The following is a 15,814-nucleotide window of genomic DNA, read 5'->3' on the forward strand; positions in this document are numbered from 1 at the left end:
TTTTCAGATTTTGCAGAACTTGAAACTTTTAAGAAATTCAGACCGAATTCAATTTATGTTGAATAGATTCCCTCATTTCTATTTAGTACCCCACAACTATCAATATGAAATCACTGCTGTATATCCACACACTAAAAATATTGCAATCAATCTCTTAGATGGAAGTTTTCAGTGAAAAAGGTAAAACGTGTTACCTTACCTGTAAATTAACTCCGATCTCCTAGCTAATCTAATAGGCGCTGTCACACTGATAATGCTAGTGAAAATTGTGTCCCAAAACATTTATTATTTATTAAGTTATGAGCTTTTTTCTAAATATGTAAATGAGCCTTTATAAGACAAGTGGGAGGTAACACCAGCGATTCTCCTGAGGTGGAGCTACCCCACAGCCGCTGAGCATGTCCTATCAGCATGAAGTTGCTTCACACAGTGTAAAACATATTCTAGAGGGAAGGGGGATCACTTTAACTAGCCATATCAAAGGATGTGGTTCTGGTGGCATATGAAAGAGGAGATCTTAATATTTCATATGACACCAGGATCACAGTTCTAGCTGTGACACAACCAGAGATATCGCCAGTTGAAAGCACAGTCGGGAATGGAAGCTGTATACTATATGATCACACTGTGTTGCTGGGCAAGGAAAGAGGAGAAGTTGTATACTGATTGAAAAGCGTCATACAGAAAATATTACACTGCCCACAGTGAAAAGAGTCACCTCCTATTTGGCTATTGTAACGTCTATGGCCACGGCCCGTCGTTCTGACTTACCCCTCGACGGCCGTGGCCATGGACATGTGTGTTCTCTTCAGCATCGTCCCCTAGTGAGGCGCCGGCACTCACTTCCTGGTATCGAGACTGTCTCCCGGAGGGCACGTGCGCCCGCGCTTGCACGGTCTTAAGGGGCCAGTGCGCGCATAATTGCAGGAAGTCTGCAATCAAGCCCAGAATGCTACTGGACTATAAAAGGGGCTCTGCCCTCTTGTTATTTGCCTGAGCGTTGTTTGTCACCCAAAGTTTGTCTTGCAAATGGTCTCCTAGTGTCTTCCAGTTTCCAAGTGTTCTCTGTTACTGTATCCTGTTTCCCGTGCTATCCAGATCTATTACCGTGCTGAGCTGTTGTCATGTTGTGCTGCATTCCACGCCTGTTCTGTTATGGCACACCTGATGTCTACCCGCCGCCTGGTCCCAGCCTAGCCTGCCTTGCTACTGTCCGAGTTGCCACAGGTACCCTTTCTGGACTATAGACTCTGTACTATACCTGTTTGGCCAGCTACCATCCCGCTATGTGGTACGGCCCAGTGGGTCCACACCCCGCATCGTGACAGTACGCCCAGGCCATGGACCCCGCTGGTCAATTCAAAGGCATGTCACCCTCCCAAGCCATGCAGGCAGACCTGCAGGATCTCCGAGCAAGACAGGATCAACTTCTTGTGGCAGTGGACTCCATGGCACAGCAGCTAGGGACACTAGCTGCTTCCCTTCCTGCCTCTATGCAAGATCCTCAGATCGACCCTATTGCTACATCTCCTGGCAGTTCTGGTATGGATCCTCGGTTCTCGCTGCCATTACCTTCTCGGTTCTATGGAGACGCAAGTACGTGCCGGGGGTTTCTGATCCAATGCTATATCCATTTTACCCTGCACGCTCGAGCATTTCCGCTGAATGGAACCAAGATCGCCTTCATCATGTCTCTACTTGCCGGCAAGGCCCTGGCATGGGCTAACCCTATCTGGGAACGTCAGGGACCCGAGACCCAATACTTCCAGGGGTTTGTGCAGTTATTCCGGACTGTTTTTTCGAGCAGCCAGGACGAGTCTCATCGGCAGCCACTGCTATCTTTAACGTTCACCAGGAGGATATCTCCGTGGGTGAATATACCATCCAGTTCCGGACCCTGGCAGGAGAGCTGTCCTGGAACAATGAGGCCTTGGTGGCATCCTTTTGGCATGGTCTGTCGCCCGAGATCAAGGACGAACTTGCCGCTCGAGATCTGCCACCTACCTTGGACGACCTGATTCTGCTTGTCACTTGGGTGGACATAAGGCTGAGGGAGAGATCTCATGAGGTTCGTCAGGAGAGACAGCTTCCTAGACTGGCGCCCAACTTCCAGCAACCCCTCTTGCCTCTTTCTACTGCTTTGCCAAAGGTTCTGATGCAAGTGGATAGGCTAAAATTGTCCGTCCAGGAGAAACAGCGCAGGCGCACCTCTGGACTCTGTTTATATTGCGGCCTCGCTGGCCATGTTGTGCGTCTGTGTCCTCAGAAGCCAAAAAAACCCTGCACCTAGGTTTGGTTGGAGAGGCAACCCTGGGCGTCACTGCATTTAATCAAGAACTCTCCTCCAAACTGTTCATTCCCGTAACCATCATTGCTGGCGAGAGGCCCCATCCGGTCTCTGCCGACCTGGACTTTGGCTCTGCAGCCAATTTCATCTGCCAAGACCTTGTGGATATTCTTCAGTTGCCCACTGTCCTGCTGGAAAGGCCGTTGATCGTTGCCTCGGTAGATGGACTGCCATTGCCTGCTCCAGTTTTGTCTGTGACAAAACCATTACGACTTCAAGTGGGAGCTCTTCATTCGGAGCTCATCTCCCTGTTTGTCCTCTCCAAGGCCGTCAACCCAGTGCTGCTGGGTTTGCCTTGGCTCTGTTTGCATGCCCCAGTCCTGGATTGGAACTCTGGAGAGGTTCTCCAGTGGGGTCCCAAGTGTCTCGACTGCTGTCTGGGTCATATCCAGCCATCGCAGCCTCCTCCGCATCACTCATTGGCAGGGTTGCCTTCTTGTTACTCTATGTTCTCTTATGTCTTCGATAAGAAGGAAGCTGAGTCCTTGCCGCCACATCGAGCATATGATTGTCTGATCTACTTGATTCCTGAGTCGTCCCCTCCTCATGGTAGAGTGTACCCTCTCTCCTTGCCAGAGACCCAGTCTATGTCTGCCTACATTAAAGAAAATCTGGAGAGGGACTTCATTCGTAAATCCTCATCCCCGGCCGGAGCCGGGTTTTTCTTTGTCAAGAAGAAGGATGGATCCCCCCGACCCTGCATTGACTACCGAGGCCTCAACCAGATCACGGTAAAGAACAGGTACCCATTGCCTTTGATTTCGGAACTGTTTGATCGCATATGGGGGGGCAATTTTTTTTTCTAAACTAAACCTGCGGGGGGCCTACAATCTGATCCGGGTTCGTCAAGGTAACGAGTGGAAGACTGCTTTTAATACTTGTGATGGGCACTATGAATACTTAGTTATGCCCTTCGGCCTGTGTAACGCCCCTGCTGTGTTTCAAGAATTTGTCAGTTACATTTTTCGTGATCTCCGTTATGTTTGTGTTGTAGTGTATCTCAATGACATTTTGATTTTTCCCCAGATCCAGTAACTCATGTCTGCCAGGTGTTGCTTCGTTTAAGAGAGAATCATCTTTATGCCAAGCTGGAGAAGTGTGTGTTTGAAAAAAAAGTCTCTTCCCTTCCTGGGCTATATCATCTCCGATCAGGGTCTCAAGATGGACCCTGAGAAGGTAAAGACTGTCCTGGAGTTGCCACGCCCCCAAGGCTTAAGGGCTATACAACGCTTCCTGGGATTCGCCAACTTCTACCGGCTGTTCATTCCCAACTTCTCTTCATTGACAGCTCCCATCTGCACCCTCACTAAAAAGGGTATGAATGCCAAAGTGTCGACTCCGGAGGCAGAAGCCGCATTTGAATCCTTAAAAAAAGCCTTCACGTCAGCCTCTATTCTTCACCCCCCTGATGTGTCCCTACAGTTTTCGTTAGAGGTGGACGCTTCCTCGGTGGGTGCTGGTGCACTGTTGCTCCAGAAAGGTTCAAAGGGCAAGACTGTGGTATGTGGCTACTATTCCAAGCTGTTTTCTTCCGCAGAGCACAACTACTCGACTGGGGATCGGGAGTTACTGGCCATCAAGCTGGCTCTGCAGGAGTGGAGACACCTACTGGAAGACACAGTTCATCCTAACCTGGTCTTCACAGATCACAAGAACCTGACCTACCTACAGACGGCCCAGCAGTTGAATCCTCGTCAAGCCAGGTGGTCGTTGTTCTTTGATCGGTTCCGTTTCGAACTCCACTACCGACCTGCCCACAACAATGTGAGGGCCGATGCCTTGTCTAAGTCGTTTGAAACCGAGGACACTGTGGAGTCCCCACAGAATATTATTGATCCTACCTGCATCTTCTCTGTGAACCCTCTGCAAGTTAGAGACATTCCTCCGGGAAAGACTTTTATGCGTCTGGCAGACAGAGGAAGAATCCTTCGCTGGGGTCACAGTTCAAAACTGGCAGGTCACACGGGTGCTCGTAAGACCCAAGATCTAATCGCCCACCAGTTCTGGTGACCCACGCTGCCCAAAGATGTCATGGACTTTGTCTCCTCATGTACAGTATGCGCTGCAAATAAAGTTGCCCACTCCAGACCAGCTGGTCTGCTCGAACCACTGCCTGTGCCCGTTGCCCCCTGGCAGCATGTTGCAATGGACTTTGTCATGGCTTTCCCTCCCTCTGTGGGTTGCAGTGTGCAGTCTCTTCGGTGTAAAGTTGGACTTCTCTTCAGCCTATCATCCCAAATCCAATAGGCAAGTCAAGAGAGTTAACCAGATTATGGAGAACTAACTGCGCCACTTTGTTTCCAGACGACATGATGACTGGGTGCATTTGCTCCCGTGGACAGAGTTCTCCTATAATAACCACACTAGTGAGTCCACCACCTCCATTCCGTTCTTCATCGTCTACGGCCAACACCCTTGTATACCTTTTCCTTTCTCTACTATGTCCCAGGTAGACCGCATGAAGAGAAAGGCAGATACAAGAAGACGGGCTCCTCCTCAGTTTCTTCCAGGTACGAAGGTCTGGTTGTCTTCAAAGAAAATTCGGCTGAGGGTGCCATCCTGCAAATTTGCCCCTAGGTTCCTCGGACCCTTCAAAATCCTGCTACAGATTAACCCGGTGTCTTACAAGCTGCGGCTGACTCCTACCCTCAAGATCCCTAACTCCTTCCATGTCTCGTTGCTGAAGCTCGTGGTCTTGAACCGCTACTCCAGGACTCCTAGTTCCGCAGTGGCCCCTGGCGGCTCGTCAGGGACTTTTGAAGTAAGGGAGATTCCGGCCATCAAGAAGGTGGGAGGAAGGAAGTTTTATTTAGTGGATAGGAGGGGGTTCGGTCCAAAAGAGAGGTCTTGGGAGCCAGAGGAAAACATTGATGCCCCCGTCCTCGTGAAGACGTTTCTCTCCCGCTCTGGCCCCAAGAAGAGGGGGTGTAAGAGGGGGGATACTGAACGTCTATGACCACGGCCCATCGTTTTGACTTACCCCACGACGGCCGCGGCCATGGACGTGTGTGTTCTCTGCAGCGTACCCCCCCCTAGTCAGGCGCCGGCACTCACTTCCTGGTATCGAGACTGTCTCCCGGAGGGCGCCTCCACTGTCTTAAAGGGCCAGTGCGTGCATAATTGCAGGAAGTCTGCAATCAAGCACAGAATGCTACTTGACTATAAAAGGGGCTCTGTCCTCTTGTTCTTTGCCTGAGCGTTGTTCGTTACCCAAAGTTTGTCTTGCAAATGGTCTCCTAGTGTCTTCCAGTTTCCAAGTGTTCCCTGTATCCTGTATCCTGTTTCCCGTGCTATCCAGATCTATTACCGTGCTGAGCTGTTGTCGTGTTGTGCTGCATTCCACGCCTGTTCTGTTACGCCATGCCTGAAGTCTACCCGCCGCCTGGTCCCAGCCTAGCCTGTCTTGCTACTGTCCGAGTTGCCACAGGTACCCTTTCTAGACTATAGACTCTGTACTATACCTGTTTGGCCAGCTGCCATCCCGCTATGTGGTACGGCCGAGTGGGTCCACACCCCGCATCGTGACAGTACGCTCAGGCCATGGACCCTGCTGGTCAATTCAAAGGCATGTCACCCTCCCAAGTCATGCAGGCAGACCTGCAGGATCTCTGCATCGTGACAGCTATTAGAGCCAAATTAGCATATTTAGAAAAATGCTCATAATTGTTAAAGTAATAAACTTTTTTTTTAAAACAAATCACACTGTAGTTATCAGCAGCAAAGCACCTATAAGATTAGTTAGGAAATAGGGAATTAATAAACAGGTGACAGAGCCTTTTTAAGCAGGCTGATATCAGTTTGCTATCTCTACTGTGATAGCGAGAGGTCTTGCTGCAGTGTCCTGGGGAACCCCATATCAGATTGTGAGAAACCCTAGTTAGGAAACACTGCACTAGCATTTTGTTTTCTTCTAACTGAAACTTGCATGCACCAAACCCAACATATTAACAGTGGAACAACTCTGCACAGTCCTTACAGGTAGTGTTTAATTTTTGTGGTTGAAACTACCCCAAAATATTTCAACTGAAACAATATGAATCTACAGGGGGTTGGTGCTTCACTACAGGTGAAAGTATGTAACCAAGTATTCTTGGCCGAAGTTCATAGATTAGGACCAATGCACATGACCGTAGGTTTCGTCGGTAATTACGGACCCATTCATTTCTATTGACCACGAACACCTTCCCGTATATTTGTGTGAAGGTGTCCGGGCCATAGAAAGCCTCCGCAAAAGATAGGATATGTCCTATCTTTTGCTTTTAACGGACCATGCTCCCATACTTTATATAGGAGCATGGGCCGAAATTGCGGATGGCTGTCCACGGCTGCCAGTGGCCGTCCGTGCCCATAATCGAGGACCGTGATTATGGGTTATGGCTGTGTGCATGAGACCTAAGACCCTTACTCATATCAAAATCCTATTCACAGACGTTGCAATGGTATCTTCTGTTAGTAAATAAAATAAGACGAGATAAATAAACATGGCAGTCAAGTTTTCAACTATATTAACTATGTGCCGATAAAAAAATTTCAAAGTGAATTCTGTCGTCTTTAATTAAATAATTCCTTTGTTTCAGTCGAACTGAAATTTAACTTGGATCAATATGTAAATAAGAGATACCCTGGACTTGTGAAAATAGTTCGGAATACCAGACGGGAAGGACTAATTCGAGCTCGGATACAAGGATGGAAGGCAGCCAGTGTACCAATTGTTGGATTTTTCGACGCTCATGTGGAATTTAATACTGGATGGTAAGGACTTATTGTGCTATTAAAATTCATGTTGTAAACCTGCCAGCCATCATGTTATATTTACAGTATTCACTGCTTGACATATTAGAAGAGCTTTATCAGTTCAGTTACACCAGTTTATTTTTTAATTTTAGCAGAAAAAAAGTTTAAAAATAAAGTATTAGAATAGTCATAAATGGTCCCTATGCACAATATATAATAATAATAATAATAATAATAATAATAGAGGATTTTAGAGGAATCATGTACAGACAATATCAGACATTACATATTGACAAAGCTCATTTACAATTCAAAGAGGAGTGAGGATCCTGCTCCTAAGAGCTTACAATCTATGAGTAAAAAACGGGGGGAAAAGAGTAATAAGTACAGAGCAAGAAGCTAAAATTGTAGTGGAATTTAAATCATTTTTCGTCGCATTTTCGACCACTTTAGTTGCCATCTGAATTTTTTTTTCAAGTCCATCAGATGGATGCAGCAATTCCCTGTCATGCAGGATGTAATCACTGTATGTCAAGAGTATTGATATTCTGTGTTTAGCCCAAGCGTGTAAAACCAAAATTTGTAATATAATATAGAGGCCAAAAAAAACAGGCACCTGGCAACTCAGAAGGTGGTATGTTTTGTCTGTATTGATAGGTAAGATCTCTGAAGTTGCATAGGCCACAGAAGTAGCAAAGCACAGTATTACCATTAATCCTGTAGTCTGAGCAAAATATAAAAAACAAAAACGGTAACCAGGGAAAGCAATAAAATATAGCCAAATCAATTTTTTTTATTTGATATTCAGAAAGATAAAGGGAAGGATCACACACACAGTTTTGATGCAGTTTTTGGCTAAATTTTTTAAGCCAAACACAGAAGTGGACACAAATTAAATGAGATTCATCAGTCTTTCCTTCCTTTTGGATCCACCTCTGGCTATGGCTCAAAAAATGGAGCCAAAAACTGCAGCAAAACAGTGTGTGGTCCTGGCCAAAGACAGCACTAAGTATTAAATATATATCAATTAAAACTTATCTTGAAATTATGTCTGTAATTTATTTAGTAATGCATGATACAAAAGGCTAGGTACACATCTGTGTCAGAGACACGCAGGACCAGCTTTCGGCCAAGCTGTCGGTCCAGCTGACCTGACAGAATCAGCTTTGTCGGCAAGATACAGCTTCTATGTATACAAGATACGTAGAAGCTGTATATCTAAAAGTAAAACAGTTTTTTAATTAAAAAAAAAAACTATTTAAAAGCTGCTCAAAATCACATTAAACATTGTTGTTATTAAACAAAATGAGTTAGAAAGGTGTGCATAGCCTTTAAGGTCAATTTTCTAAGTCTGGCGCCGTCATGGACCCGCGGATGACACAGACCAGTATGGCGATTTCTCCTCATGAGACATCTTTGCTCCTCGCTTCTGCAGCCATTTCCAGCCTCTATAGAAACACAAAAATTCAGACACCAAGGCCCAGGACCATACATTAAAGGGGTTGTCCGGGCACGGAGCGGTTTTTCATACTGATGACCTATCGATGTGCCCGGACAACCCCTTTTACTCAGACTAATAAATTAGAATGCATACAGACACCAGACCTTCTAAAATATTGCCGTTCCCAGACCAGACCCCCCTAAACAAATACAGACCCCAGACCATGCACCCTATATACAGACCTCAGACCAAACCGCTAAATACAGACCCCAGACCTGACCTCGTAAACTAATAGAGACCCCAGACTAGGCCCCTTAAATACAGACCCAATACATTAATACAGACCCCAGACCAGACCCCTACATGGAGACCCATAAACTAATACAGACCCCTGACCAGACCCCTAAATACAGACCCCAGACCAGACCCCTAAATACAGACCCCCGACCCGACCCCCTAAACTAATACAGACCCCAGACTAGGCCCCTTAAATACAGACCCCATACATTAATACATACCCCATACCAGACCCCTAAATACAGACCCCATAAACTAATACAGACCCCAGACCAGACCCCTAAATACAGACGCCAGACCAGACCCCTAAATACAGACCCCAGATCTGACCCCCCTAAACTAATGATCCCAGACCGGACTCCCTAAACTAATTTATACCCCAGACCAGACCCCCTAAACTAATACAGACCCCAGACCAGGCCCTCTAAATACAGACCCTATAAACTAATACAGACCCAATACCTGACTCTCTAAACTAATAGAGAACCCAGACCCCCTAAATACAGGCCCCCATAAACTAATACAGAGCCTAGACCAGACCCCGTAAATATACAGACCCCAGACCAGACCTCCTAAATATACAGACCCCAGACCTCCTAAATACAGACTCCAGACCAGACACCTAAATACAGACACCGGACCAGAACCCCTAAATATAGAGACCCCAGACCAGACCCCTAAATACAGACCCCAGACCAAACCCCCTAAATATACAGACCCCAGACCTGCTAAATACAGACACCAGACCGCTAAATACAGACCCCAGACCAGACCCCCTAAATACAGACCCCTTAAACTAATATAGAACCCCAGACCCCCTAAATACAGACCCCCTTAAACTAACAGACCCAAGACCAGACCCCCTAAATACAGACCCCAGACCCCTTAAACTAATACAGACCTCTTAAACTAATACAGAACCCAGACCTCCTAAATACAGACCCCAAACCAGACCCCTTGAATACAAACCCCAGACCAGACCCACTAAAAACGAATACAGACCCCCTAAATACATACCCCCTAAATACATACCCCCTAAATACAGACCCACTAAATACAGACCCCAGACCTTCTAAATACAGACCCCCAGACCCCTTAAACTAATACAGACCCCCTAAATACAGACCCCTTAAACTACAACAGACCGCAGACCAGACCACCTAAATACAGACCCCAGAACAGACCACCTAAATGCAGACCCCCTAAATAAAGACCGCCTAAACACGGACCCCAGACCTCTTAAACAAATCCATGATGCCCTTATAATTACTTAGCAGCTCACCTCACCTCACGGTCTTCTTTCTTGCTGCTGTTCTAGAAGCTGCGGTCATGTGACCAGCAGGTCTCTAATCAGTAACAAGAACTGCAGACCTAAGGTCATGTGACCTTTATGTCTGCAGGTCCTTTACAGGACATGCACAATGCCGTTCTGTCGCGTTTTTTGCCGCTATTCGTAGCAAGATTGCGGCAAAAACGCACTGTACTTGGAGCAGGCATGGGCCCCCCGGGAGCCTCGGGCCCCCCGGGAGCCTCGGGCCCCGGGCGGCCGCCCAAAATGCCCAATGATGATCCGTCACTGTGTATACAGTATTAAGAAGTTATAGATTGTTTGGGGAATTTGTTTGACTCTCATCTATTAAATGGTATTGACCCCTTTAGCATTAAAAACTGTCCTAAATCTATCCATTTAAGTAGAATTTGAATATAAAAAAATTAATTGACAAATACAACTATAACGAGTTAAAACCTACAGAAATTAAAATAAACAAAAACTTAAATGTGAACTATGAATGTTGGTAAAGATTTTCATTGCAGGTAAAAGAACAGTGTTATAATGCAAGGTGTCAAAACCAATTGAGATGAACTTTGAATAACTGGTAGGGTCTCTGATGGTCTCCACATACAGTATGTCCTTCCATCTGTTTGCCTTGAGGTGAAGCATAACAGTTTAGTCTTTATTAAGAACATTATTGTGGAATATTTGACCTTTCTAGTGAAGGAGTGCATACAGAGAGTGGTCTACCTTGTCATCACTCCTTAGCTATAAACATTATGTATTTGAGGAATTATATTAATACAAGATAAGAATATGATCATTTATTTTACCAATCGAGAAACTAGTGAAAATTTTACAAATCAAGTAACATGTTGAGCCCAGCCAACCCTGACCTAGGCAGTTTCTATGTTTACAATTTTATATATAAATAAAAAGAATTTCCGATATGACATTTTTCCAAGTTAATTTCCAAAGAACTGTTACAATAAAACAGACTGAAGCACTATCTACCTCTAATTCTCTCTATGGAACATGAAGTTGCCTGTTGCCTGAACGAGCAGGCTGAGAACGAGATAATTACTTACTTTGGATGTCCTAGAAGTGACAGCTTATTACACCCATTAGAGCATGGCTTAATGTTCCGTCAGTCACATTCTGCAGTGCCAGAAATATTTCCTTGAAATATTAATAAGTACTATGAAGAGGCTATATAGACATAATGCAAATAATAACAAGGGGGAAGAAGGATCACAAAGTAAAGCTCAGCTCGGTTAACCTCTAAGACTTTTATAGGTAATGCTCTAATTTGCCAGAAAAACTATTAAGAATACTTTTTTATTATTCTAATATAAAACAAATAACAAAGGTAAAATAGATTCACATCACCCTATTTACTGAACTGCTCTATCTGAATGCATCTGACTGAAAGTGGTTCATCAAATGTCCTTATTGCTGCCTACTCCTACTAATGGAGATTTTTTTTATTACAAATCCATACCCATCGAGGAGGCACAATGAATCCCTGCATTACAGAGATTCGTCAGTAATGTACACATGCTCTGCTTGCAAAATTTTCAAGGAGAAGCAAGGAGACTTATCTTTTACTATCTTGCCTACTAGAGATGCATGAATATATACGTCTATTTTAAATACTTTGTTATTCACCATTGGCAAATATATTTAAACAGTATACTCAAATTGTAAATATTTTCTAAATAATAAACAAGCAACCTCCAAACAAAAATAACAGACCGCAGAGAGCTAGTATGTGCCCGGAGGTTACAACGGGACATCAACCTCCTGCCGCGTTATATAAAAAAACAAATAATAATTCAGATTGTCCTCGAGCTTCCCTATTCAAATACTTCACATTTTCACTTCAAGATCACCATTCTCCGGAGAATGTAATCCAATGTAACAGTAATTTTTTGTTATAGTGACAATATTTTATTTTCTGGTTCTAAGTCATGCAGTGCAATTCCCTCTCAATCTGGATAGTACGGGGGCTATACGAGGCAAAACAAGGCAATCTCTCGTTTCCGTCTGTCTGTGTTCACAGTTCCCTGAGTCCTTAAACGAACACTCGGGTCAAAAATAAAAAATGCATTCCTTTCTTTTACATTGTATAGTATTTAGACTCCCTATCAAAAAAAGAGATTTGGACTTCCTGTTATTCACTGTTACTACATATTTTCTACATTGCAGCATCAAGTGGCTGCTATCTCCATGACTCCATGACATTGTCCGCTGCATGTTAATTACCTCTGCTTACATATATATCAGTAGGGAGGGGCACACAACTAAGCCCCTTAAAAAACTGGTAAAATTAAACTGCCAGTTAGAAATGATGCGTCATGGAGCCTGACTGACTTTTACACATGTTTTCATTTCATTCAATGTGTTAACATTAAAATTTATCCAAAAGGGAGATATAAGTTCAGTTAATAACTAATAGTTCTTTGATAAATATTTTTTCTTTTTGTTTTAGACCATGAGGTCCAATAAAAGACTTGTGTTCTTTAATATGGTTAAGAATGATATTCAGCGTGAAAACGACAATCGTGAGAATGATTATATTATAAAAAAACTAAAGTTGATTTTGATTATAATAATATATCATTTGAAAACACTCTAGGTATATATCACATGAAAAAAGTACATACTATGATTGCCCATGCTTCATGTTACGATTTTTAACAATGAGTTCCTTTTGTTAATGGGTTTTTATGAATGGACTCCTTTTTCATGAATGAACCTTCATGAATGAAATTTCTGTTGATAATCCTGTGTTGACCCTCTGTTTTTCTGAATGGGTTTACTCATTGAGACTTACTATGTAGTAATAGATTTACTATGAGTTCATCATGTGTTAATAATTTGATTCAATTGTATGTGATTCCAGTTTGTGAAATATGTTAATGTGACCAGAAATGACAGGCTATAAAATGTTCATTTTATTTTCATTTATACACAATTCACAAAAGCTAAGAAAGTCACAACGCGTCTGTTTGAAAAATAAAAAAGCTATTATCTGATTAAGTGAGTGCCTGGATTTAGTTTACATGAGGAATAACACTTTTTCTGGCTATTATATGAAATTTCTTTAGCAGTTTTCCCCTCTGCAGGCTCTTTCTCTAATTCTCAGTTTTCTCTGAGCTAGTAGGTGGAGCTTAACTGCTATCATGTCTTCTATACACTGCACACATAAAAGAGTACAATACTGCTCTCCTATTTCTATCTATCATATATATATATATATATATATATATATATACTTATTATTTTTTTAATTTTTATTTATATATATACATATCTATCTACATATATATATATATATATATATATATATATATATATATATATATATATATATATACACATACATAAGCTGCAGCAGCATGGAGATTACACAGTAGTAATGAGCACTGTCGCTGAGAATCCAGCACTGGGGTGAGATATAATTTACAAGGAAGCTGCTGCAGCATCTGTCTGAGTCTTTTTCACTCTGCTCCCTACTCCCTTCTTCATAGATTTGTATGGGCAGCATGTCCGTGTCTCTTTATCTGCTTCCCCCTCCTGCTCCCCCTCCCCTTTCCATAGACTTGTATTGGCAGGCAGTGAAGAGGTCCACCCCCACCTTCTGCAGTCCAACAATTCTGCTCTCTAACTAGGGACAGGGGATAGACAGCAGATTATAGTAACGGAGACACCTAGTGGCAGTAACTTTACACAGAATTTGCTTGGATAAAACAACTACATTTTAACAGTAAATAAATTACAAAGTTGATTTGTATCAGGTGTACTATTAGATTAGCATCAGCTGTTTAAAAAGTTAGTGTCCATTTATATATTAACATCTCAAAATTAATTTGCCTAATATAGCACACAGTACAGTAAGCTATTCAAGTGCCATTGTCATGAGACAGTGGCATTTTAGATACAGGCATCTTTAAGTTCAGTCCTCTAAAAAGAAGAAGCGGGCAGTGTTTCTGGGGGAGAGTTCAATCAGAAGACATACCATATGTGCAGATGCAGCTATCGGCTCTGTAGACAAAGGGGCCCACCACCATGCTAAAAAGAAAGCAACTGCTCTTCCTATTGTCTACTTGAAAAGAGGACATACCTACTAAATGGGCAGGTTAACTGATCAAATAGATTCGAGGAGTCATCTGAATAAAAATGGTGCGTCTTTATTCTTATCGATAAGGAGACATTATCACAAGTAGATCAAAAATCCATCAGCAAATGTCTGCCGCTACCTTCAGTATCATGGCTTTTATACATGGGATAAACCTAGTTCAAACTAGTCTTTAGACAGCTTTGTTATCTCTTTATTCGACCTCGACACTTATGTAAATACTTCACTTCTCTCTCTAAAGGAATTCAGCTGCCCACACCCCCCTCTACTTGATAACATATTAAACACTTTGTCAGCAGAAAAACCTTTGCAGAGAAACTTCTATAGCTCAATACACATTTTAGTTTCCGATACATAAATTTATAAAACTTTCCTAACATTCCCCCCTGTTATAAATTTATCAAGAAATGTTCTGAGACATCCAAAACAGATTTTCTCCTTAAAGGGAATGTGTTGCTAGCAAAAAATGTATTATTTTTTTTTAGTTAAACAATCAGTGTGTAGGTGATTAAACATTGTTCTAATTTTTTTTATTTTTTTCACGAGTCAGGAAATATTATAAATTAGATTCTAATTTATAATATTTCCCAGCGCTGGTCACTAGATGGAGCAATTCCCAAAATTGCAGCATTGCATGTGGTAAAGCAACCACATTGCTTTATGCTGCAAAATTGGGAAAAACTCACTCGCTCTTGTGAGCTCTCAGAATCCCCCCCTCCTTTATCCTGGCTAGTGCCGGGAGAAACGAGGGGATTGAACGGTCAAACCTCCTACACTGTGTGTCGCCATTTTTTGAGCTAACACACAGTGTAGTAGGTTTACATACAGTAGTAAACACACACTGAAACACGAACATACATAGATATCACTTACCTGCTCCAGTCACCGCCGCTCCCTCCGGTCCGTCCGCTCCGTCTGCTGCCGCTGCTCCATGTGCACAAGTCCGGAAGCTGCGACTGGAATTAGTAATCTTACTGTCCGGCCGTGACTTCCAGTCCACAGGAAAATGGCGCCGGACGGCGCACAGTTCAACTTTGACTGTGTGGGAGCAGCGCATGCGCCGTTCCCACACAGACGGCGTACACCATAGTGGATGGAACGGGCCCCGTTCGCATTCACTATGGGACTGGGGCTGCCGTACTCCATGTCTGTATGTGTCGTTAATCGACACATACAGAAAAGGAGTAAAAAATGGCAGCCCCCATAGGGAAGAAAAAGTGTAAAAATAAAAAAAAGTAAAACACAAACACACAAATAAATATAAAAGTTTTTAATAAAAGACTAAAATCAAACTGATGTTAAAAAAAATAATTTCGTGACACTATTCCTTTACGTTTTCACCAGTCCTTCAGAATCTTGACTGTCATCATGGGGTGTTTCCAAGCCATCGCATAAGTCCTCATTTTGAATCTCTTGGTGCATAGTTTTAGTAATTGAAGTGTCAATGAGTCTCTGAATTAATACTCTTATGCAAGAAATGCAACAATATCCACAAATTACAAGTATGGCTGCCACTGTTGCTAAGGAAATCAATAGACTGGATATGTGGTTACTCCATTTTCCAAACCATCCTTCAAGTCA

The 15,814-nt window shown here is 43.1% G+C and overlaps 1 protein-coding gene across 1 annotated transcript in view; it reads left to right on the plus strand.

Annotated features, from left to right (window-relative positions):
• The window catches only part of GALNT9 (polypeptide N-acetylgalactosaminyltransferase 9), a 422,479-nt gene that overhangs the window by 143,429 nt on the left and 263,236 nt on the right, over window positions 1-15,814 (plus strand). Inside the window, exon 4 of the mRNA XM_075832874.1 lies at window positions 6,925-7,099. Coding sequence (XP_075688989.1) covers window positions 6,925-7,099 — 175 coding nt within the window. The remainder of the gene's footprint in view (window positions 1-6,924; window positions 7,100-15,814) is intronic.

This window comes from Rhinoderma darwinii, chromosome 1, assembly GCF_050947455.1.
Source record: "Rhinoderma darwinii isolate aRhiDar2 chromosome 1, aRhiDar2.hap1, whole genome shotgun sequence".
NCBI lineage: Eukaryota > Metazoa > Chordata > Amphibia > Anura > Rhinodermatidae > Rhinoderma > Rhinoderma darwinii.